This window comes from Pelecanus crispus, chromosome 2 (genome assembly GCF_030463565.1).
Source record: "Pelecanus crispus isolate bPelCri1 chromosome 2, bPelCri1.pri, whole genome shotgun sequence".
NCBI classification, from domain to species: domain Eukaryota; kingdom Metazoa; phylum Chordata; class Aves; order Pelecaniformes; family Pelecanidae; genus Pelecanus; species Pelecanus crispus.
This window is the reverse complement of record NC_134644.1, coordinates 122,402,304-122,428,023: the sequence shown is the minus strand read 5'-3', so window position 1 is coordinate 122,428,023 and position 25,720 is coordinate 122,402,304. Positions and strand designations below refer to the sequence as shown.

General features: G+C 49.8%; 1 protein-coding gene across 2 annotated transcripts; it reads right to left on the bottom strand.

Moving 5' to 3' along the window:
* Positions 1–3,709: 3,709 nt before the first annotated feature.
* Positions 3,710–21,997, bottom strand: GATA6 (GATA binding protein 6). Of its 2 annotated transcripts, none has more exons than XM_075705454.1 (6): positions 21,082–21,997; positions 17,541–17,707; positions 14,082–14,207; positions 12,541–12,628; positions 12,340–12,446; positions 3,710–3,877 (listed from the first exon to the last, which is right to left on the bottom strand). In XM_075705454.1, exons 1-6 carry the CDS (start codon positions 21,995–21,997, stop codon positions 3,710–3,712), a joined length of 1,572 nt encoding a protein of 523 aa, XP_075561569.1. The 2 variants fall into 2 exon arrangements, with proteins under 2 accessions (XP_075561569.1, XP_075561570.1); XM_075705455.1 differs by having other exon boundaries at positions 12,313–12,446; positions 21,082–21,598.
* Between the last annotated feature and the right edge of the window lie 3,723 nt (positions 21,998–25,720).

The window sequence follows — 25,720 nt, the reverse complement described above, 5'->3', positions numbered from 1 at the left end:
AAACAGCGATAAGTGAGGAAAGCATCTGGCCGGGCTGTCCATCAGTATCAGTGCTATTGATGATGTATGAGCCAGAGCAAAGTCCAGCTCACACACCCAGAGCTGTGCTGGCTCAGCAGGACCAAAAGGCAAAATTAAAAAAAAAATAAATAAAAAAGAGAAACCTTTATTTTGTCAAGCAGTAGCTGCTCCAACAATCGGTACACTTGGAGACCAGTTTTGATGAGTAGGGAGGTACTGTTCTTACAGTCTTTTTCTATGTAAAATCATAACACAGAACCTGGCTTTGAGCTCCTCGGTACCTATAGAGTAAGGCAACATGGTACTGCACCCCCCTCTGCCTCTTGCAGAGGGATAAAAACCTGATTTAGCTCTGCTTCTGGTCCAAGGAGGCGAAGTATTTCATTCTTGATGTTTTTACTGATAAGAAATAATGGGAAACACCTTCCCTAGGAAAGATTGGTTTTCTATTTGTTTTATTTTTTTTTTCCCCCCTGATATCTCCTAAAAGAGCATTTTCAGCCTCGGATCCAAGAGGAGTCTTTTCACATAGGGCATCTTTTTATGCCTCCTGCAAGGCTTGTTATCTGCAGGGACCACCTTAAGCCGGACTTAACTAAACTTAACTTAACTTTCATAAACCTCAGTCACAGTGGGTTAAGGTGGTGCTGAGAAGGGAGCAGGGCCTCCCGGGAGCCCTCTTACATTGTGCCGCAGGGTTTCAAAGCAGCGTGGCCTTTCACAGGCTGCCAGCAAGAGCAGCCAGCTGACTTTTTCTGCTGGGTCAGCAGCCCAAAACTGGGACACGCTGGTGTAAACCTCCTGTTTTATGCTAACTCTGAGCAACAGAGCTCTGATATCCCCAGCAGTGAGTTTTGCGCTAGGCTTTTCAGAAGTGGCACACCAAACTTGACCCCTGGCAAGAAAAAAGGGGGAAAAAAAGGATGTTGACCCCAGCTAAGGCTCAATACTCTTCAACACCAGTTAGCAACAGCTTTTTTTATCCATTTAAGTGTCAACACTGGAAAATCACAGAAAAGGGCATTTTAGCCAACAAATGCTTCAAAAGGGAAGATATTCACCCACGTCTCCACACCCTTTGCTTTTTAAACCCAATGTTTCTCTGCATGGCTCACTTTGCACTTAGATAGGGATTTATTTTAGTAAATCACAAGACCCAAGCCCATGTGGCCCCAAGGCTAGCAGGGCTGGACTAGCCGGCCATGTCAACCCCCAGGGAGCAAGGATGTGAGGTGTCCCAGCACCAAGGCTGGTGTGACAGCCCCACCGGGAAGGGTGAGGGGTCCCCACTCCTGGCTGGCTGGAGCAGCCCAAACCCCAGCTGAGGCTTGGCCTGATCCCCTTTTTGCTAGAAGCCGTTCCCTTCCCAGGGTTGTGCTGCAGCATTCATCCCGTGGTCCTCACGACCCCCAGGGTAAGGACACGGCCTCGACTCTCTGGGTTGGAAAGCCAAGTGGCAGATTCTCAGCTGCTGCAAATCAGCATAGCTTCACTGGAGGCCAAGGAGCTATCACAATTCACCCCAAATGGAAGTCTGGCTCAGAGAGGTGAAGAGACATGTTGCAGCCACTCCATGGGTTGACAGTAGCGCTGGGCACGGAGGTTGAGCATCCCTGCCTCCCGGTCCGACAGTACTGCCGACGCAGCTGGAAATCACATAAGGCGTCGTCTTGCTCCAATCACCTGAGCAATGCAGAGGAGCAGTTCTCAGAGCCAGCAAAAGGTTTTCCACTTCCCTCAGTAGCTAAAATTAATTGCCTTCTCTTTTCAGCAGCAGCGCCTTCAGTTTTTGCTGCCCTTCACCTTTGGCCACCAGAGGATGCCAGCAGGCACGTGATGGCTCTGCCACCCAGTTGGCTTTACCCAGTTACATCTGCAGTGGGTGACAGGCAGATCTTTGCACACATAGGGGACCTGAGTGAGACCCTTTAGCTATGGTGTGAAGGCCAAGCAAAACCATGACAGTCCTCACAAGGCATGGGAACAGTTCCCCAGATTCTCATCATCCCACGTGCCCGTGAGGGGCTTGTGTCGGTAGGAGCAGGGCCTTGGTTTTACACATCATCAGAAGGCGTAGCAAGGGGAGCTGCAGAAAAGCCACAGGCAATGCAGACTTAGCTAGCCAGAGCAGGCACTTCAGCTGGAGACCTTCCTTGCAGCCATCAGACACGCTGCCCCATAGCAAGTACATTTCCATAGCTTTTAATGTAGCTTAACAATTGCATTGGAGACAAAGGAAAAAAAATCCCAAAATGATACCCTTTTATTTTAAAGCTCTGATGAAACAACTTTCCAAATGACATCCCACTTAAAAACCAATGGAAACCAACCTAACTATGTGTCAGTCACACTATACAGATTGCATCCTACATTTTCAAGATGCCTAAATATCTTATGGAGTATTTACATATGTATCAGTTAGGTAGTAAAGTTTCATCGCGATTTGTTTCTTTCCAGCACATACTCATTCAATGGCAAAAAAACCCTGGGGATGCATTTGCATTTTTGTACAATACTTCTGAGCAAACTGCTAGGGCAATTTTCCTGAGAGAAGGCTTGTTCTTTGAAACTCTTGCTTTACCAACTGGAAATACAGAAAGTGGATGGGTCTTTGTTGCGCTAAAAAGCCTAAGGATGCCTAGTTAAGTTTTTCTTTTAAATTATTTACGTACCATTAAGTTAAAATGTTTACATTCATTCATTCGTATAAAAACCGTTGTTAAATCTTATGCAAATGATTTAACACTGATTGCTGCAACGCAAATTGCACTTCTTTAAAAAAATTATTGTATATATGGAAGAAAAATATCAGATTGCTACCCTGTTTACAAATTTCGACTGACTCTACAACAGTTCAGCCAGAAAATACGAACTTTCATAAACCTCAGTCACAGTGTACTTTAAAGGTGATATTGCAGTCTTGCAAAGTGAGTAAATATTTTAAACCAAAAAAAAACCCCAAACCCAAAATCTCCTTAACAAGCTGGACCTTGTGAGACTTGTACCAAACGTTGTGATTTCTTCCAGGGGCATAGCTGGGCTCTGAAGAGCCGAACAAGGCACGCTGAAGATGGAGGGCACAGGAGGAGAGGACCGATGGGGCGAAGACGTCAAATGTTCGGTGCGAGACATCTGCGCCAACTCAAGCAGTACACACTTCTGACGCTCGTTAAAAAGTATCTCACTATCTCTAGTGATTAAAGCCTTTGGTACTCCCTCCCCGACACTGACAACTTCCACCAAATTCTTGGGGGAGAAGGCGATGAGAGAGTGAGAACAACTATACAATCAGAAAGGCAGCGCTGCTGGCTAAGTCGAGGATATATTTCTGGAATCTATCAATAGGTCTAGGTTTATCTCTTCTTTTTTTCTTCTTTTTTTTTTTTTCTTTTTTTTTCTTTTTTTTTTTTTTTTGAGAGAGAGAGAGAGCATAAGGCTGCATTAGCTATCCCCCGGTGGGCATTTGCTTTCCCTATATTTTTCTTGCATAGATGAGGAACTGGATGCTTCGGCGGAGCCTCTTTCAGAGGCTGAAAAACACCTCTGCCACCAAGGCACAGAAACAATTTCAGAGGAATGGTCTTTGCCAGCACTCTCGCTGCCGCCACGACCACTCCACAGAAGAAACCATGCGCGGACATCTGGGGGCTGCCGCGTAGCACCAGGATCCAGCTTCCCTCGCGCCGGGTCACGCCAGAGCCAGGGCACACCAGGGATCCTGTCTCACGGATGCCGTCACTTCAGCCGTGGAGGTCAGGCTGACTCCTGTGTACAGCCCGTCTTGACCTGAATACTTAAGGTTGCTGTTTTCAGGACTGGTGCTGTCTCCTGGGCCAGACATCACCGACGAGCTCGCCTGGAGGGGGAAGAAGAGCAAAGAGAGATTTCATTGAGCGGGTGGTCTTTGCACGCACTGGGGCATGGGTGGGCTCAGGGCACAGCCGCTATCCCAGGATTTCTGTGGAAAGCCAGGGTTTGCCCTCAGCTTGCCCCTGTGCCTTGAAATCCTGAAACTGAAAAAATGTCTCAGGGTCAGCCCACTCATTCAGCCTTGCTGATGGGAGTGGTATCTGCATTTGGAGATCAGCATGTTGTTATCTTCACAGCACGGTGGAAAAGAAAGCACATGATGTGCAGAAAATCTGGAAACTAGACCATGATGAAGGAGGTAACATGCGTGTGTCCCGCTGCCCCCTACTGAAGGGACACAGGTGCCAACACCAAAAATGTGACCCGGGAGTACTGGCACCTATAGTTTTGCTTCCCCGGTGGGAGAAGCCCAATACATCCCAATTCTCCACCAGCGGGTGCGGAGCACCTCCTGGAAATCAGCCTTCTTTGGCTCCCTCAGACCTTCAAATGCCTAAAATCATTCCTCAACTTTCAAAACACTAGCCGCAACCACTTAATCCCTGTAAGACTGGCCACTAAAGGGGGTGCTCCTTTCATCTCAAGTGGAGAAAGACTATGCCTTTGAACCAGGACCCTTTTTGTTCCACCACCTACACACACAACACAACGCACAGGGGAGCCCCAGTAGGCATGAAGATGAACCTCTGAGCTGCACTGGAACCAGTCCATTTATTTTAGCAGAGAAATGGAGAGTTACAAAGACAAAGAAACAATCATTTTTTCCATGAGGCTGACCAGATCCGCTAAAGAGGAAAAATTCACAGTGCCAGACAGAGAAGGGGCAACGTTTTCACCTGATAAAGGAAATGTTTAAGAGCTGACTTCATGCAAAATTAACTCTTGGATATGTCAACTTTAAAACCTTAATTTAGTTGTTAATGGATAGTCTTCGGACGAGATTCCTTAAAAAGAAAAAAAAAAGACTATCCTAAACTGTGACTGCAGAAGCTTCCTGCCTGCTGTTTAAGTGAAAAGTAGACATATTTAATCATTTTACAAGAGTAGAGCTCTTGGCTCTCCTGGAGCCATGCCAAGCTAGCAGTCCTGACATAGGAAAGGCAAGGCTTCATTTTTTCAAAGGCAATTTCCAAACGGTACTGTGCAGGGTTCTTGTTGCTGTGCTTAATCCAGGGAAAAACCTCACCTTCTGAAAGAGATACTCATTGGAAGAGGTCACTTTTGTCTGAAATAACCTGGACTCCAATATTTTCTTTAGTTTTTATTAAAATGGTTGGTCGCCACTATTCTTCCACGCAGTCATCAACCAGGATCCCACTCTGTCAGTTGCTACCCAGAAATGCAGAGACAGAAGGAACAACTGCTTGCCCTCAAAAACCAGCCAAAATAGCTCTAATCCTAAGAAATATGTTTTATCGCCCTCTCAAATACACAATTGCCAATCAGTGACTACAAATCTCCGTATCCTCTTTCCTTGTAACTATGCACGGAGAATTCAATGAGGCAGGTTTCACACTAACCTTTGGGTCTGGTTTTGGTCTTGCATCAGCCTAGTTTTTCAAAAAGGCTGTTTTTATTTCTAATACATCAAATAGACTCCTGTTAGCACAAAAGATATCATTTTTAACAGCTTGAGTCTCCCCACAGTGGAAGGAGGGTTTAAATAGAGTTGAGCAGTGTTTGCTCAACCTGAGCTAAAAATACTAGGAGCTGGTTTGAAAGGTTCCCGTTTGCCCATATTTGCCGCTGTTGTTCCGGTAGGCAAATATCTTATCACTACCTGTTTTTTTCCGGGCTTGGAAAGTGTAATTCACCCTTTTCCTGATTCAGCCCTGCAAAGGTGGGGCACAGGGACCTGCAGTTTCCATGTGGGGTTATCAGCTACCCCTCCCTCAGGCACCCCAGAAGGGAGGACATGGAGGCACGTCCTGTTTGAAGACTGCCCATCCCTGCCCGACCAAGGCTGGATCCTGGCTCCATTGAGCTGGGGCGGGCAGGACCTGGGCAGGACTGCCGGGCCTGGAAACCCCACCCCAGTAATGTCATGACAAATCCAGGCAGCTCGGGCAGCTCCCAAAGTGAGACATGGAAAACAAACTTTAGCTCATGAAAAAGACGTGGCTGAATCACGGCTCTGCTCCTGAGCCTGCCTAGCTCTGCTCTTACTTTTCCAGCTTTAAGGGATGAAGGATGACAGAAGCTACAGTTAGTTATTAGAGGACATTTGTCAGCTGGAATAAATAAGCTGAACAATGCTGCTTAAGTCAATGAGCTCTTCTAATTCACAACAGCTGGCTCTATCAATAAAAAGGTAATGGATTTATTTTTATTGCTGAAATCTGATAATAGGATAGATAATCAACTGAAGCTCAGCTTCCTGAGGAAAAAATGAACGAAGCCTGTTGGGAAGAGCTTGCCTTCCAAACAAACAGAGGAAGGTTGCATTTGTGTCTGCAAAGGTGGTTTAAGGATCCCTTCTTTTTACCCAAACCAGCAGGATCTGGACATGGGGCAGCCCCCAGGAAGGTTGTCTGGATCAGAGGTGGCCTGTCTATAGACAACCTGCCCACGATGCTCACAGGGAGACCTCAGCCAGAGCCACAGAGGGACTTAGACACCTACATCTCACCCAACCCTGCCGGCAGCACCTCGGAACCAAATTCACCCCCACTAAAGCTGGCCCCGATCAAAACCAGGCTGCTGAGCCTGTGCTGGCCAGCACGTGGGGAACAGCACCGGTATCTCTGGCTGAAGGACTCCTTCTTTCTTCCACCCACCCTTCCTGCACCGTCTGTCCACCATGGAGAGCGGGGAAAGGGGAGGGACACCCCCCCCCCAACCCCCCCCCACCCCCCATGAGCTCAAAAGCTCTGAGCAAGGAATTGTGCTAACAGCTGGAGGGGGTGGCGAATGGCTTTGATCTAGACCTTTGCTCTATCAGATAGACCTTTGCTCCACCCACTTCACAGGTTCAAAATGCGCCACAAATTGTGGACATTACACTAGGTGTGTAGTAAGCTGAGTCTCAGCCGATACTCTCTTCCTCTTCTGTTAGCCTAGTTTAGCTTCACTACACTTAAATGATAACCGTAGTCAGCTGAAACACACTTGTAAAAACTTCATTCGCATATAACATGTTGTGGCAAACTGCAGTGGAGACCTTAATTTTCCAGCCTCTGCCTCCCTGTAATAATTGCCATCCTCACCAAGAGGACTTTCTCCCAGTACTGTCGCTCCCTGGTTTCTGAAGAGCAAGTCTCAGCACTGCAAAACCACAGCTTCTTTTCTGAATTAGTGACCCTCTTACTACGCAAAGTTGTCATCTCTTGCTAGGCCAATTGATCCTTTGTTTATATTGCAGACGTATAAGTTTACATATCTTCTAATCTCTCCTTTGTATTATAGCAACATAGAACTGTGGTTAATACTTCATTAATTTCCTGGGAGAGGCAACCTCCAGTGTGGCTTGGGAAAGCTGATGGACACCTCTGCCATCAAGGGCTGTATGAATAATTGACTTCATTGCTTTGGCAATAAAACAAAACCAAGCAAAACGTATGTGTCCATACGCATATAGAAGTTTTGAGTAGAACCAAAAATACTCTTTTTTTCCTTGGCTTTCCCCGCTGAAACAAAAAAGCTGGATTGCCTTGTTCTGTTTGATACAAAATGAAATTCTTTCTTTTGGATACGTGTCCACAGAGCAAAGAAAATGAATGTCTGATTTTATGAAACTGAGTGGGGAGAAGAAAGCAGCATCCTATTTTGTCCAGGAGTGAGGACTAACACAGAAGAGGTAGGAGACCAAGAGAAGAGTTGAAGTGGAGTATCAGATCTCCCAGCATAATACACTGACTACCAGACTATCTGGTATTTTAGGTTGCCATGTTCCTCATGCCTCCTGTTGATCTTATTCCACCTGGTTTAGATAAATATTTACTCATACCAGGACTGAGGCACCGTGTTCCCATTTTCCAGGTGAAAGTCCTAACAACCATGCTGGTGAGCCTTTCTCATGGAAACCCTGTCCCAGTGTCTAGGAAATTATTCTATACCAACTGAAATCTTATCATCGGATAGCCTGAAGGATCCCTGGCCATTCAGCTTTCTAACATCCAGGTGGTTAGGAGATTTTTTTTAAGAGGCTGAGTTTCTGGGTTCACCCAGACTCTGGGAGATACTGTACGGAGGTTGATTCCCTGTTGCCTGCATGAATGTCCTACCAATCTGCCGCCTTAAAAGGAGCGAAGAACAACACCTCTAACCATCCCATGAGCCCTCTTCCAAAAACAAAACAAAGCGAATGCAGGAGAAGCTATTCAGTGAATTCAGCCCAGGTTGTCGGGCATTTTGGGGGCATTTTCCTGCTAGCTCACCACCTGCCGAGGACGTTTCAGTCAGCGCTCCCACTTTCCAGCCTACAACACTGAAGAGCCAGTCCTGAACCACTTCTCAAGGTAAACCTCCAAGGGAAGTCAGCGCTAGTTATACCTGCAAGACAACTGTCCTAAGTCATTCTATAGTGTATGATTATGGTCCTTCTGAAAATGCTCCAAACTGGAGGCAAAGGGCGCGAGTAGAGTCTTCTGAAAGAAGAGCTCCCCTAGTGCTGCTGTGCCTTTACTGACATCAGCCCTGGCTCATGGAGCCTCCATGTTCTCCCATAAAAAGCAGATTTTACAGCAGTTTTCATACTGCCTTTTATCCTAATAAGGGAATAAAGTCCTTCTGGTAATCACACCGGTGGAGCCCCTGCATGGAAATGGATGGGTGTGTACTACAGACCGTGCCCTTCGCTTAGCAAATTATTCTGTGTAGCTTTTCTCTGTACAGTTTCAGCAGCATCAAAGGGAGAGCAGGTATGGATGCAGATGCAGGCTGTCTGAAACCTTCAAATCTTCTTTTTATGGGGATGTAAGGCAACTTCATATATCATGCAGCTGGACCTTTTCCATATTAGTAACGCAGGACACCCAGTACTTATACTGCTTAGGAAAACAGAAATAGGCCTAAATCCTAGATCCAGATGTGAATTTGGCAAATAGCCCCTTTACAATGGGACAACAAAATATCTCCCATCCAAACACTTCTACATCTTGGGATGTTTGAAATCAACTTTGCACCCACAGCAATTCATTAATCATATATTTTAAATGTTTAAACTTCAGCTAGAACATAAAATCAACATTTAAGGTTCTTGCTAATTTGTCTCAAAATTGGCGTCATATAAGATTCCCTTCATGAAATGGATAGTCTCAAAGACATTTCCAAGAGTAATTGCTGCCCTTCTCTTTTTCTGCCCTCCCCTCTTTATTTTGCTTTAAAAGAGATAAAGAAAGGTAGGGCAAAAATTGAGTATTACTGACACAAATGAATTCTGCTGAATTTCATTTCCATTAGATTTCTACATAACTGGGAACTCTTTTGGCAGCCTCCCATAAAAAGCATAACAAATTGCTTTTGTACCAGTAGAGGAATTCATTTTCTCTGTTTCATTTAGCAACAACATTGCTGTGAATTTCAGACAACAGTTTCTAAAACGTCATCAGATTTCTCTGCCTAATGTCAATTTGGCATTTTTCCCCTCTTCACAGAATAAGGGCTGGAGAAGTAAAACCAGAGCAAAACAAAAACAAGTTGCCACGCTGGTTGTGTAACACGCGGGGAATGAGCCAGGTTCGCTCTTCCAGCAGGTGCCCCTGTTTCGGCAACGTCACCAGCACCGCTGGCAGGAATCGACACCATTCTCACTAATGTGACCGAAGATTACAGAGAGCCTGGATTCATCCATCTGAGGGGTTTTCTCCCTCCTGACACAGCCTGGAGAAGTTTATTCTCCTTGTGCAAAGCCATTGCCTATCTAAGAATAAATACAAGCCTTCGGGCTATCGATGAAAAAAGAAATCAAGAAAAATAGAAGTCTAGTGGAGTATCTTTGCTTTGGCATGTGATCAGATTACAGGCTGCCTTGCTCTAAAACGCTGACATCCCTTCACTCCTGACAACTTCAATGGCCCTTATGAGCGCTCAGCCCCTCCCGCGGGATTTAGGCCCATAAGAAGTTATTTCACTTCCTCCGCAGCTAGTGCTCATTGTTCCCAAATGATGTCTGGGGCAACGGGAGCCAGGCTTAACAGCCAGCACTTTCTATTTTCAACCTCCTGTCTCCCCTGTTCTCATCCCATTGAATTGCTGGTGCTTGGGCAAAGTCAGGAGCCCAAGAGAAGGATGTGGCCATACCCACACCATGCCCTGACAACAGCTCCTCTGCAAATCCCATCCTCATTTACGTACATTTGGGCCTGGGGTGCATGGGTGGGAGATCACTGGCCCCTCACGTAAGGCAGGGGGAGTCAAGGGGATGCCCATATGTCTGGTTGCTGCTTCAGTGCATTTCACAGCCTCCCTCCATCGCTTCCTTTTATTGAAATTTTTCACGAGAGGTAATTTACAAGTGCTTTGCATATGCAGTGCACATCTGATCGAAACACAGTGGGGAAAAGGCTGTGCAGATGTTACTGTGCTGCCTGCTGGATACAAGGGGATAGATTTCCCCAGTCCGCGTGCATGTGTCCTCTTCCCAGCCCGATCTACTACAGAAAAATCAGGGAGAACTGAAGTCCTGGCACTGGGGGATGCCGTTGTGTAATTAAGAGCAGCCGCAGGTTCCCTGGGAGTTGCTCTGAGTCGCTAACAGCTCTCAGCTAGCCTTTTGGCTCACAAATCGTGCCCCCACCCCGCTCTCCTCTGGCACCCACGCAACACCACCTGGCAAGATTATGTTACAAATGGTACTATTAAAATGATAACATAAAGGTTATTAAGAACAGGTTTGATACGCTCTCCTAGGGAGAAGGGCTACAGAAAGGAAGGCAGGCTGTAGCCAGCCAAGGAAGCGTCGGCACAGGGGACGCGGGATCGCGTCTCTACGGCCTCTCCTTCCCCGAGCAGCACGCAGCTGCGCTGCCTGCAGCCTACACTGCTGCCTCGGCCTCAGCTGCGATCGCGCTTCTAATTCTGTCCATTATATAAATCCCACCACATTCCTCAGATCGGGAGCCCTGCTTCAGGCAATCAAAGGAAAATTTAAGGAAAATTTGGCTGCATTTCTTCCATTGCAAATATTAGAGGAGAGCCTAAACCAGTGCCTAGTAGTTCACTGGGGGGAGCCTGAAACCCTGTAACAGTTCACTTTTTGGTTAGTGTTTCTCTCTTTTTGATGGGATCTGTTTATTTTTCGGACTGACAGGGTTTTCTCATGTCCAAGACAAGCCCTTTTAGTAATGTCCTTGTCTGGCAGCATCCGAACCCAAAACCCAGTGCCTCTGAAACTGGGTGGCCCTGTCAGTCCGCAAACAATCTCATTTGCTAAAACCGGGTTTTTTCCTCCCCTTGTACAATGAAACTTTGTACGTCGGGAATTAAACTATTGAAAGGAATTTGGATGTGGGAATGCTGAGACATATTGAAAAATAGTTATTATAAACAATGTCTTCTTTTTATTAATAAAGAGGTAGAGAAAGCCACATTAGGAAAACTTTTCAAAGAAATGATGTGGCAGATTAAAGGATACAGAAGGCCCGAGGAGTGAGTGCGGATAGGGATATGTATAGCCAAGAGGTTAGAAATTAATCTACATTAAGCTTTGCAACTGTAGTGGTAGTATTTGTTATCACACATGCTAACTGAGTGAAGAAAGGAAGTTTGAGACGATTTGAGTACATGATGTAAAATAAGGATCAAAACTAAAGCAAGGGATGATCAGCGCTCCTCTGGTGCTCCTCTGGAGCTCGGTGCTGCCAGATGCTGAGCATCTGGCCCCTGAAGAGCCCTGTGCGAGGAGAGGGCTGATCCCCTACGGACTGCAATCAGCGGGGCTCCCTCCCCAGCCTGGTTTCAGTTGGGTCTGGATCAGGATTTAAGTGCACGCCTTAGTTCAAAACAAAAAGCCTTTATGTTTCCCTCCGTACAGCAAGACAACGTTTTGCTGGGGTTTACGACTCATTTGGGATAACGCATACAAATGTATAGGTATATTAAACAGCTTTTGGAAAACGTGAGAGCATCAGTGCCTTGAATTATAAATTCAGAAAAAAAGGGATACATGCACAATTGTTTCTTGAAAGGATCAATTGGGCATGATTTATTGCCTTTGGTCCAGAAGAAAACCTTTGAAATAGAAGAACCTGAACATTTCAAAACAAAATGTCTGGGGTTGACTTAATCATAAAAATTATATAGATCTTAATTAAGAGGTTTGTAAAGTACTTCAGCTTGTCATTGTGTTTACAGCTATATGTAATATCCTCCGAAAATCTTGTTCCAGTATCAGCTAACAAAACTGGAAAGTTTGTTTAGATTATTGTTCTGCTAGATAAGATAAAAGCTGCGATAACATTGCACAGTGACCAGCCTGCTTACAGACACGGACACCGGCTTATGGCTTACCCCGGAGGCTGCAGTCTGTGTGCTGGGAGAAGCGGTTTTGCTACAGTCATCTGAGTTAGTAGAAGACGTGGATGTTGGAGTCATAGGAACCGCAGTAGTACTGTTACCTGAAAGATTGAGAACTGGTATTAAAAACAAATATTTTCCAGCCAGGGGAAAAAAAACTCTTGCAGCTCAACTGTCTTATCTTTTTATATTTACCAGAGCATGCCTTTGACTTATTTATGTTCTTAGGTTTTCGCTTCCTGGTCTGAATTCCTTCTTTTTTCATAGCAAGAGGTCGGGGAACCTGAAAAAAATTAAATTCCCACAACGATCATAGAGTTGTGTAAGTACTGTAATACCAAAAATCAAACTACAATACAAGATCAAACGGTGATGTTGAAAATGCCTGTTGAAGTCATATATAGCAAGTCAATTTTTCCTGTGTCATGACAGCAATTAAAAAAAACCTTTGCAATTTATTTGGGCAAAGCAATGAATTGTTTCAAGAGGAGTTTTGTCTGAATAAAGAAAGCGGGGAAACATTTTTCTTGATGTGGCCTAAACAGTTTTACCAACACCTCGGTCAGTCCATAGATAAACAGCACACTTTTAGGGAAAACCAGCATTGTTTGGCCATAGGTCGTATCAAATTAAATTGGTCAGGGTGTATCTGATCCCTGGCTCCTTATTCCAGTCGGTCAGTTGGGAATTACCTCCCGTGGATGATTCTGGACAGCAAGAATGCGTATGAGGGGAAAAAATCCTCCTCTTCCCATGGACCAGCTATGCAAACCAGATCATCGTCGGTAAGTGTCTTAGGACAGAAGCTTTAGGCCATAATCAGTTTAGCATTTGTTCTTATAAACAGTTCTGCTCGTGATACAGCTTTATAGTATCCACACTTATAGGGAAAATGTGCTCGAAAATCAGCTTTGTGTTCTGTGTCATCACAATGATAATCATTATACAGAAAACATTGGTTTAAAATATATTTTAATGTAATGATAACACGAGTTTGGGAAAAGACAACTCAGGCATATGCTTACTATCATTATAATGTTTAAACCTGTGATATAATTTACTTTTTCCTTGAGGACTAGACCAAGTCCCAGTCATTCCTAATGCCCTCGCTCTTCAAACACTTGTGCTTGACTGTAACTTAATCCACAGGGGCATAACTGGCTCCAAGTCTCACCCAAAACATACGCCAGCACATTCAGGATAGAGCTATTTTCTTCCTCTATTATTACCTAGCAAAGGCTGGAATGACATTTAAAGTGTTGCTGGCATAGCTATGTCTGTCCGTGAAAAACTGGCTTATTAAAGGTTTAGGGTTTGTGGTTTTTTCCCCCCACTAAAGAGGTGGTTTAAATCCCGGTGGCAAAAAGACCTCTGCCACTCAGCCAGAGGTGGTTTCTTTGTACAACTCTGTCGGGAGAGCTACAATGGCAAACACATAACTTGTCAAAAGCATAACTTGCTAAGACGGTATAACCATTTTTTAATGCCGGGCATTTTTCGGTCATTTTAACCATTTTTTTTTTTTTAATTCGGTCATTTTAACTATTTTTTTTTAACTCCACAGTCCAAACTGTGAGCCGAGACCATTAGCATCAACAGAAACATTGCCCCGACTTGAGGAAGCCCGATGTCACCCCCCCCAAAGCCGCCGGGCGCCCGCCGGCAGGAGGACCAGGTCTTTCCCAAAGGAGCATCAGAGCCGTCGGGGAATCTCCCGTGGGGAAGTGGCCGCTTACCCCGTGGAGCTTCATGTAGAGGCCGCAGGCGTTGCAGACGGGCTCGCCCTCCGCGTTCCTGCGCCACAGGGTGGTGGTCGTGGTGTGGCAGTTGGCACAGGACAAGCCCAGCCGCCGGGACGAGGGCTAGAGGCAAGCGTAGGCAAACACAGGCATAAACAGGCGGGCAGGAGCAAATGATTTATGTCTTTACGGCGTATAAAAAGTACTTTAACATGCAGCGGGGACGGTAGGAGGGGTTTTTTTTATGGCATCTATCAGCGACATCCCAGAATTAAAACAAGATTATCCTCATTTCAGAGACTGAAAAGCTGACGTGAAGAGGCACTGCCAGTCTGCAACTCCGGGCAGTTGCAGCAGAGGTAAAATACACATTTTGGGAGCTGCTGACCCAGGAACCTCTGTTCAGACCACCAGACACTGGCTCTTCCTCCAGTGTGACAGCTAGGAAACATCTCCACTACAGCTCTGTCCAGCTGAGGAGAAGGCACATCACTCCTGGGCCACCTCTCCAGCCGGTTCAATGCCCTCTTCCCTGTGCGGTGGGCAAGGAGGCAGTTCCGAACCTGCCACCGATACTCCCCACTCATCGGAAAAATCAGCCGCTTTAATCATCTTCCCTCGGTGGCACCATGGCTGGGGAAAACAAACTTTACCAGGTGCCGGAGGCTAACACATACGACGGCGGCATCTTTATAAAAAAGATTTTTTTTTATCGTCGCCCATTTTATCCTTGAGCGAAAAACAAGGTGCCTCGGGAACATGTTTTACAGAACAGAGCCTCCTCTTGGCCAGCAGAAAAGCTGGTGGGTGACAACAAGGTCCCCACTGCAAACAAGCCATTTATGACACTCTTCCGTGGAGTTTGGAGCCAAGATGAAGCAACCTTGTATCAGAAATAACCGTATAACCCAGAGCTTTATGGCTGCAGGCTGTATATCATAAGTGAAGGCAGTCCTCATAAACATGTGAAATGAAGGCGAATGGGTTATAAAAGTCCCTGTAACAAGTGATCTCTTTTACGTTCATCACAAGCAAAGAATTCCAGCTACACCATAAATCTAGTCTTTTTCAAAGTATCACATTGTCAAAAAAATATAAAAAAATCTGTGCCTAGCTCTGTGTCTGGCAGCTGAACAAGTTTACACGGAGAAGTCAGTTTTAGAGGATTGCATTAATCTTATTCTGACTATAAAGCGCCCATAACCGAAATTACTAACTTAAGGGTACAATGCCCTTCCTCTTGAATCATTTACTGCTGGGTTGTTAGATGTAACTCGGTCACCTTTGATATCGCAGAGCTGCCTGCCACTTGGGAAACCGATAAAAATGTTTTGAGAATGAAGAATATTCCAGAGTAATAACTGAGTTTCTTGAATTTTATCTGTTTGAGTTTCTGTAGCAGTATGCTGTCATCTTAAACCGCAGCTCAGAAATAACTCCAGATTAAGTACGAATTTTGTAATTTTGAATCAGTAATCCATTATTAATTGCACAGCAAAAAAACCCAGCCAAGTGTAATATAGGCTGAAGTACACGCATATACTTTTTAATCTTAAAAATCCAGGTCTCGTGAAAACAGAATTTTTGACCTTGTTATTAAATACGTATGCACACAGCGTCCAAACTGCCTTGCTCGATTCAGTACAAGTTTGACATGGATTGGGTAAAAAAAAGCCGGTCTTAACACATATGCTGCATTTTCTTTCTCTGGAAGTGAAATGCTGTCAGACGTTTCACTCTGTTAAATCTTTCTTTCTTTTGTATGCAATCTGGTATTAATCTTCATATATTTGATTTCAATAGCTTTTGCTCATTGCTGTATCTAAACAAATGGGGGGGGGTTGGCATGTTTTGAAGCGAAAATGACTTTTCTGCTGCAGGAATTTTATCAGAAACTTCGGTGAAATCTAAACATGTTTAGCATTTTCAAAACATTTTCCCTTCTCACCTACATATTTCCAACTGTATGAACACACAGTCATGGTTGATTTATAGTTATGGCCAGGGTACTCGGTAGGGATTGTTACACAGAGCTATTTCAGAGTTATTTCGCCGAGGTGTCAGGCTGAAGTCGGGCTGCAGTTTGACTCTGTTTTAGCCTCCTCACCCCCACCCCTCCTTCAAAAAAAAAAGAAAAGAAACGCAGAAATGCCAGAGCCGGGTATCAGCTACTTGAAATCTGCATTGGGCCAGGGTGCCACGGCCAGTCGAGCTCTGACACTTCAGACAAGCAGCAGATCTGGCCCGTCTGCTGCGTTTGTCCCCGGTAGCGAGATAACACCTTGGGTCATGAAATTTAGTGGACGACCAGCTAGAAAAAACAGGCACCCAGCAGTAATTAACCTCTGGCTTAAAGTTAAATTAACTCTTCAGCTTAAAGAAAGGTCTTTAAGCAGAGGTGGGGTTGGTTCATGAGCACTTACTCTCTGCTCTTATCATTGCACATTTGGTTTTTGGTTCATATCCCCCCCCCCGCCCCGTAAGGGCATTAAATTCAAATGGTTGTGAAATGAAGAACGGGATGTGTTTTAACGCTAGGAAAACAGGCACGGAGCGAAGCAGCTGGCGTGATTGAAAGGGGCTTGAAAGGCTGACGGGTTTGATACACTGTCTCCATACACAAGGGTCCAAACATCAGCTTAGATTATACTGGCGTGATTTATTGTGGCTCGCTCGGTAACAGCCATTACTGAAGAGCGTATTCTTTCTCTCTGCTGACCTCCACCCAGATTTGCTAAACATAATGTGCAGTTCCCGCTTGTTAAATTTTCTACTATTCAGTGCCAGCCTGAGTTATAAACAGGGGTTCTGGTTTGTACTATTTATTTCCCCCCCTAGTTTTAGGAGTATATTTTTAGAAAAATTGCTGCTCATTTCTTAGGAGTAAAACAAAACAAAGGCTATTATCATTGTTTAAACAATTGGTTTTCTTTGAATTATATACAAAACTTGCTTACATTCCCAAGGATCGAGCTCTCAGCAAACAAAGCAGGTCTGGAGAAATTCCTAGCCCTCTGAACAAACACTTTCCAACCTTGATTTTTTTTTTTTTTTTTCCTTTCTGTTGGAAACATCCAACATTAGCAGCAGCTGCACAAATTTCTCCCAAGCCGCCGATGCTCCCTCACCAACAGGGTCCATCAACTCAAAAAGTCAGGCTAGCCCGTGCTGGGTCTGCAGCTCACCAGGGGCAGAGGGCAATTTTACCACCTGAAGGTGGGCCCAAAGGGGCACCCAGAGGGCTGCCAGCGCTGTCGCCCACACCATGAGCGCTTTGGCCGGCCAACCCGCTGAGGAGCCCCGCTTCAGTTCTGCAGCCGGGGGGACAGCCGGGCTGACACGCTCCGACTGCGCTCCCCCATCCTTGCCCGTGCTTTCCCCCTGTCTGGCGCTGACTGGGGGTCCCTCGGGGTGCAGCTCCTCTCGCTCCCCCCCCTCCCCTCCATCCCCACTCACCACTCTCTTCTGGGGCTTGATGAGGGGCCGGCTGAGGCCGTTCATTTTGGTGTAGAGCCCGCAGGCGTTGCACAGGTAGTTGCCGGTGCCGTCCCTCCTCCACAGCGGGGTCTGGATGGAGCCGCAGTTGACGCACTCCCGGCTCTCGGACAGGTCCTCCAGCAGCTCTGGGGGGGCAGGAGCAGAGGGGAGAGGTGGTGGGGTACGGCCGGGTGGGCATGGAGCCCCACGGAGCCCCATGGAGCGCTGCCCCGGCCCTGCCGCACCAGGAGACGGGCCCCGGGCAAGCAGCCGAGGGCTCTTCAGCGGCAGTGATTGTGGCCATGCAGTGATTTTTTTTTTTTTTTTTTTTAAACAAAATCCTCTTTTTTTTTTTTTTTTTTAAATTTCTTTAATGTACCAAACTCACTGGCAGCCCCGGTGCAACCTTTGCTTTATAAACTGGAGCGGAGCCGGTGCTCCCCCTGAGCGGCGACCCCCGGGAGCCCTGTACTCAGGTCGAGATTTGGCCCTTTCGGAAATCTGGCTGGAGCAGCGTGGGGTCCACTCGAGGGGTGAAAACCCCATCGTGGTCCCCACCGGGTGGAGAGTGGGGTGCCCTCAGCATTTTAGGGGGACAGGGGGAGTTAGGTGCCTGCTAAAATAGCCTGCTTTCAAAGCCCACCCTGGGGGCTGGACCGCAGGGACGGGATACGAGGAGCGATGGTTTTGCCCGATATTCCCCCAGGTCAAAGCTGGGCAAGGAATTTTTACCCTGACCCTCATTTTGAATGCCTTTCAACTAGTAAAACTTCAAATTCAGATACAGCATTTGGGACTCTGGTGTGCCAAGTCAGCGATGGGGAGCGACCACTTCGCTTCAGCTATTTGGACAAATTCGAGCTGGATGGTAGGAAACGGAGGAAATGGAAAAATATGCGGTGTTCTGCCTCCTGCTCCCATAGCTGCTGAACAGCTATGAACATAGCTGGGGGAAAAAAGGGTCTAAATGCACGGCAAAAAAAGAAAGAGAACCCACCTATAAAAGCAAACACCTTCACCCCTGCAAATCCTTATGTTCTTGTTCTGCCTCACCTCTCTTTCGGGGGAAAAAATAAATACAGGGTTTACATGTACCGTGCCACGTTGTGCAGAAATAATTATTCCAAGGGGGTGTTTGGATTTCTGCAGCAGCTTTCGAGTTGAGGCTGGGCAAGTCTGTTTCAGACTCATAGCTTTTTTTTTTTTTTTTTTTTTCCCCTCTTCTCCCTCCATCCCCTCCGCTACCTGCCTTCATTCATCAGGGGGTTATTCTTTTACGTTTCGCTTACTAGCTTTGCGCTGCAAAGCGAAAAGGGAGCTTGTAAACGCCAGGCAGCTTTGGGGAGAGGGCTGCGACGACACGGCGGGCATTGAGCTGGGAGAGAAACGGCCTTTCTCAGAAATCGGCCCGCACCCACCGACATACATTTCTCTCCTGCCTTCGTTTGCAAATTATTAGGAGCTAAACAGGAACGGGCACACGGCAGAGTCCAGAGAGCACAGTTCAACTTACGTTGTCAGCTTGTAGCTCTTAGCACATCGCTAAGATTTATTAATCTCTGCACTAAAAGCGCCACTGAAGACTGTAATCAGGAAAATGCTTAAGGCTTCAAGGACGCTGGAAGTTAAACAGTTATTTGCCTCAGCTATTTGCTTTATAACATTACCTTCGTGTCTGCAGAAAGAAATTCTGCCGCGACATATATTTTTCGGGCATTTAAAAATATTTTTTCCCCGTAGTGCGTGAGAAACATACTTCTCCTCAAGGAAAGCAAAATAAAGGTTTAATTTTAGATACGGCTTTAGTAACTCTACCAGTAACGTTAAGAAAGCTGCATCAAACGGTCTAATGTTTAGCTGTTAAAAATACATTGCGGCTACAATTTTCCTGACGGCTGACGCGATTATTTGAGACGGGAACACGCGTGGCTTCGGCTTTGCTGCCTCACTTTGTCTCGCAGGAGCCCTCGCTGCCTGCGCCTTTCCAGCCGGGCCGGGGCTCAGCGGCCCCGCGGGGAGCGGGCAGGAGCGGCTCCAGAGACCGGGGAAACCGGGGAAGCTGCCGTGCCCCTCCTCGGCTGGCTTGGCACTCCTGTCCCAGCCTCCTCCAGCGCCCCGCTCCTTCCCTCCGCTGCCCCTTCTCCCCCTCTCCCTTCCGTGAGATTCTCCAACTCCACCTCTCTCCCGGGAAAAAAAAAAAAACAAAACCAACCCCTAAACCAAAAAAAAAGCAGGAATTTTTTTCCTCCGTCACCTAGTTTTACTCTGTAACTTTGGGAAACTGAGTTAAAAACCTCAACTTTCCTGTCGCCCTGAGATGCGGCTTCTCGGCTTTGCTCTGCCCTTCTCCTACCACCACTACAACTGAGTCTTCTTCCCTCTGTCATGTTAGTAAACACCGAGTGGGAGGCTTAAAATGCCTAAATCTACCGGGTTAGCCTCGAGAGACAGGAGGAGCACCGTGTACACCCCTATGGAAAGGTGAAAAGCCATCGAGTCATTTTCTGCAACACTGCACTGAAAGAGAAAATCACGGTGTATATAAAATGTACCTACCTGGTGGGTAGTTTATGATTAAAGCAAATGCTGATCAAATGCGTGTGTGCGCGTGTGTATACCTTCACATATATATATTAAAAAATATGCACAAATATATAAAAATATACATATATGTACACACATGTCCACACACCTCTCTATACATCTGTATTTATATGTACATACATATATTCTAAAGCTGAAAAGCCTGCAATAATCGTTAACCTTTCTACATCTGACTAAATCATCGCAGCTCAGCCTCCACTTCTACCACTGATTTAACGACACCGAGAATTTCCTAAATTTAAAAAAAAAAAAAAAACCCACACAAAAACCAAAAACCAAAAAACAAGGGACGGGACACCTCGGAAGCGAAAGTAAAATCCCATCAGGAGGTGCCGCATTTTGACAGAGGTTTATAAACGGGTTTTCTCGTTCATATCAGAGGTTTTGCTTTGCTGCTTTTCTCTTTTAACGAAGCAGCGAAGTGGTTTGCAGTTGAAATAATCCAAAATGGGTTAAGCGAGCCCCTGCATTTTTCCTCTATGCTACGGGAAAGGTTAATTCGCAGTGAATTTGTCACCATTTCGTGGCCAGATTACCTCATTTAGCGAAAGCAGGAATGCAGGGAGTCGGGAAAATGAAAAGTGAGGCTTACACCAGGCGACTGGTTTTGGGAGCGGTGGGTTTGCAACCCCGCCAGCCCCCCTTTTTTCCCGCGTCCCCCAACAAGCCAAGGCAAACGACGAGAGCCACCTCCACTCCAAAAACGCCCCGGCCCGGGGGCCGCCGTCCTGCCAGCGCCATCAGAGCCGCCCCACGCCGCGCCGCCCCACGCCGGCGAACCCCGCGCCGGGGCAGCCCCGCCGCCGCCTCCCCGCGCCCCCCGCACCCCCGCCCCCCCCGGGGGCCCGGCCAGCGGGCAGCCCCGGCACGCCGCCGCCCCCCCCCCGCCCCCCAGCCCCCCGGCTGCGGGTCCTACCTGCGCTGGGTGCCCGGACGGGGATGGGGGCGGCCCGGCCCTGCAGGCAGTGCAGCATGGAGTTCTCGAAGGGTGCGGTGGGCCAGGCGGGGGTGAGCTGCGGCCCCACGTAGGACGTGTAGGGCCCCGGGTAGGAGCCATTGAGCGGCCGGGCCAGGGGGCTGTACTGGTCCCTGGCGCCCAGGCTGTTGCTGTAGGCGCCGGGCTCCCGGGAGGCCCCGTTGGCCACCGGCGGGCTGGGGGAGTAGGGGAAGCGGCCCGAGGGGTGGGAGCCGCCGCCGGTGCTGTACGAGGGGCTCTCCGCGGCCGGCTGGGACCAGACGGCGTGGCCGCCGCCCGGGTGGCTGGGCTGGGCCGCGCCGCTGCCCTGCAGGTAGGGCAGCGTGGGCAGCATGGAGCCCACGCGGGTCGTGGGCACGTAGACGGGCGAGCTAGGCGTGGAGTGCATGAAGCCGCCCGGAGATCCGTCGTAAGGCGTGGGGCCCTGGGCGGCCGAGATGGCCAGGGTCTGGTACATCTCCTCGGGCTGCTCGGCGCCGAGGGCGCTCAGCTTGGGGCCGCGGCTGGACCAGATGAGCTTGTTGGTTTGGTCTAAATCCGCGAAGAGCAGGATGTCCTCCCAGCTGGGCAGGCCGGAGGGGTGGGGGGCCCCGAAGTGCACGTAGGGGGCGAGCAGCGACCTGCCCTCGGCGGCGGGGGGCGGCGGCGGGGCCGGCCGGTGGCCGCCGTCGGGCGCCGGCAGAGGAGTCTTGGAGGAGCCGCGCTCGCCCTGGGAGCCGCCGGAGGAAGAGGAGGAGGAGGAGGAGGGCGAAGGAGGAGACGGGCCCGGCTGCCTGGTCGCGAAGGGGCAGGAGGAACCGCCGGCGTCCGCAGAGCACCGCTTCACCGCGCACCAGCCGCCTTCAGCCACGGCCATCCAGGTCCCCTTCTAGCCGCTGGGTGTGGATGGGGAAGGGGGAGGAGGAGGAGGAGGAGTGGAGGCGGGGGGGGTCCGCAGGGCAGGGCGGGGAAGGAGGACACAAAAGAGCGGGGGGGGGGGGGGGGGGGGGGGAAGAAGAAATAATAATAACAAAGTTAGCAAACAGGACAGCCCGTCTCCCTCCCTTAATGAGATTCATCAGGGCTTATCTGGACCCTCTGAGCGCTTAATCAGTCATGTCGCCTCGGCGCTGTTGTCCCTCGCCCCGGCGGAACGGGATCAGGCAGCCCAGGTCAACACGGGCCCGGGAGCCGCCGGCCGCCGAGCGGGGTCCCGCGGGGGCCCGGCTGCGGGCTCCGGCCCCGCTCCCCGCCGCGCTGCCCCCCGCTCCCTCCGCATGGTGGGCTGCGGATCGGAACGTGCAGCACGCCGGGGGGAAGGTGGGCGGCAGGGCGTGGGGAGGGAGGGGGGCGAGGCGGGAAGAGGAGCATTTTTCCCGGTCTGTGCCAAAGCCCCTTCCTTGGCTGCTGCTCCTGCTGTTATTATTATTATGATTTCAATGAATGAGTCATTTGACTGGGTTCCACCGAGAAAACAATTAGTAAGGCGATCCCTTTAAGGTTACTTCTCCGGAGCGCGATGTTAGCTTTTCCGCGCATCGCCTCGCTCGTTTGCTTATTTCCAGCCCAAGGTCACGCAAAGGAGGAGGAGGAGGGAAGGGCACCCGGGAGCCGGGAGATGGGACCGGGACCGGGCCCGGGCCGGGCGGGCTGTGCCTGCCGCAGGGGCCGGTGCCAGCCGGCAGCCCTGGCTGGGGGCCTGCCCGGAGCCCGAGCACACCTTTGGGGAACGGCACCCATCCCGCGGCCAGCCCGCTTTTGGGGTACGGCACCCATCCCGCGGCCAGAGCACCTTTGGGGTACAGCACCCATCCCGCGGCCAGCGCACCTTTGGGGTACAGCACCCATCCCGCGGCCAGCCCCCCTTTGGGGAATGGCACCCATCCCGCAGCCAGCCCACCTTTGCGGAATGGCACCCATCCCGCAGCCAGCCCACCTTTAGGGTACAGCACCCATCCCGCAGCCAGTCTCCCTTTGCGGTACGGCACCCATCCCGCGGCCAGCGCACCTTTGGGGTACAGCACCCATCCCGCGGCCAGCCCACCTTTGGGGAATGGCACCCATCCCGCGGCCAACCGCGGCGCCGGGGCCCCCGCCGAGACCGGTCGCATCCCGGAGCCGCCAGCTTGAGAGAGGACAGACAGACGGCCGCAGAGCCCCCGGTGCCCAGCCCCTGGGATAAAGGGCGGAAAGCGAAAGGGGATGCAGAGAAGTGACAGCAAGAGAAGCGGGAGGCGAGGCTGTCCGCCCCCAGCCCACCTCGGGGCTCTCCAGATAACCGTGGGCACATGAACGCAGGACGCGCACACAGCCCCCCTCGCAGATAGGCACCGAATACGTCTCTCCCTCCTGCCAGATAACCGGGAGATAAGGCTCCGGCAGATAAGGGCTCCAGGCACCGGCATCGGATGTTTGCCCGCAAAGTCTCCCCCGGGCTGCCCCGGCTCGGCGCAGCCGCCGCCGCCGCGCCGCTTGCCTCCCGGAGCGGCGGGGGGCGGAGAAGCCGGGAGCAGGGGAAGAAGAAGGGAACTCGCGGCGCGGGGTGGGGGGGGGTTAGAGAAACGAGAAGCGAGGGGCCAAACCTGCTGCCGGTGCCCCGCATGGGGCCGGGGCGCGGGGCCGCGGCGGGCGGTAAATCCGGTGCGGCGGGGGCGAGCGGCGGCGGCGAGTCCGGCGGCTGCTGCCGGCGGCTGATGTATAAAAAGGAGAGAGGAGGCGCCTCTCGCAGCCCTGCCGGAAAACTGCAGGCAGCCGGCCCTGATTGGGCTCGGAGAGCCCTAAACAAACACGGAGCTCCGCAGGGGTGCCAGTCCCGGCGGCCAGCCGGCCCGCAGTGCGGGGGCAGCCGGGGGGGGGGGTTGGGAGAAGGGGGGGGACCTCGGGGTGCCCGCGGCGGGGGGGGGCGCCGGACCCCTGCTCGGGGAGCGGGGAAGAGCGGAGAGGCACTCGCCCTCCCAGATGCCCGTGTCGGTTTTCTTCTTCTTCTTTTTTTTTAAACCCAGAAATAACACATATTTCCCCCGCCCCGCCGCGGATAATATCTTCTTTAGGGTGAATATTCACCTTTGATGAGTTTATTTTTTTTTCCCCGCGCCTCCTGGCCTCGCAGCCCGGGAGGATGTGTGCCTGGCTCTCGCCCTAAGCAACCAGGTGAACCCCTCCCCCCTCCCAAATCTCCTTACTTTTGCTCGTTAAAATCAGAACTATCCGAGGGGAAAAAAATGTGGCTCCTCCTTGAGTCGCCCCAACCGTCAGGTGAAGCCAAAGCACGCTGTGGGATGTGTCCACCCCAGCAGCAGGCGGTAGGCATTTTTCCTCCGTTTCTTTCTTATTCTTCTCTTTTTATCGCCCCCCCCCCCCCCCCCCCCAGTCCTCTTATCTCAGCTGTGTACAAACTGATATGGTACTTAGCAGGAAAGTGACTGGAAATTAAAATAACTTCGTTCACCAGAGGTTATCAGCTGGATATCTGTCATCATCAGTTTGTACAGAAAGAGTCATCTGCGGCAAAGGGCTGGACTAGAGCAGAGCCCGGCTCTCGGCAGCCGGCAGACAGGAGCCCTCCCGACAGAAACCGAGCCCAAACCTGCTGATGCGCGGTGCTGTCGCTCCTGGGGTAGGCACGGCTTTTCCTTCGGTCTTTCCAGGCAAGGTGATCGGGAGGTGAAGAGTTTGGAATACTTGGGGGGTACGGTAAAACTCTGGCTGTAGCCGTCCGGCGGGGGTGAACGGATTGCGACCTCGAAGTTTTATGGTGCTCGTTAATTTTTGTGGTGCAGCGCGGCAGGGGTTTGATCGGAAAATAACCACTTTCCCGAGAAACCGTTTCTCTATTAAACTCTATGATTAAAGGCGATGCTTCTTTCTTCTCAGTTGTCTCTAAATAATATTGTTCAAACCGTCAGGCTGAAGCGATTATTTTCTTCTTTTTACTTTCAGATGCGTTTTAGTGGGTGTCATATTCAATAGAAACTAAGCTTTTGCAAGCGAGGGCAGCCATTCGTTGTCTCTAAACGCCCGGCGCGCCTTCCCACCCGAACTTGCAATGTAAAACATTTTCCCCGTGTTTCTTATCTGCAAAAGCGCCACAAGAGCAAGGAAAGCCACGGGTGTCGATGCCCACGCCGCTTCTTCCCAGCTTGGGTGTTGCCGCTACAATATTTCTGCGCTGAAAAGCGCCGAACTATCGGCTTTAAACCCGGCATTTCGTTTAAGTCTTTTGGATCCCCCTTGTCGAGTTAATCCCGGGGGTATTTCAAACACTTCTAAAGGGAGCTCTGGGGGGATATAATGCGAGAAATGCCGTGTTGGTTGGTTTTGGGGGGTGGGGGTTTTTTTTGTTTGGATGGTTGTTTGGGTGTCCTCGTCCCCGTCCCCCCCCAAGGGACAGGCATTGCAAGGCAGGCTTTGCTCGCTGGGGCGGGGGGTGTCGACGCCCATGTGCCCCCAGGGTGGGCGGCAGAGCCCCTGCCCAGGCCGGGGGGTGCCCGCCGGAGAGGTGAGGATGGCTGGGAGGAAGAGCGGCCACGCTGGCCTGCCAGGCGCCTCTTTCCCTGGCTCCAAAGTGACCTGTGTTTTACACGTCAGGCGCCTCGGGTTT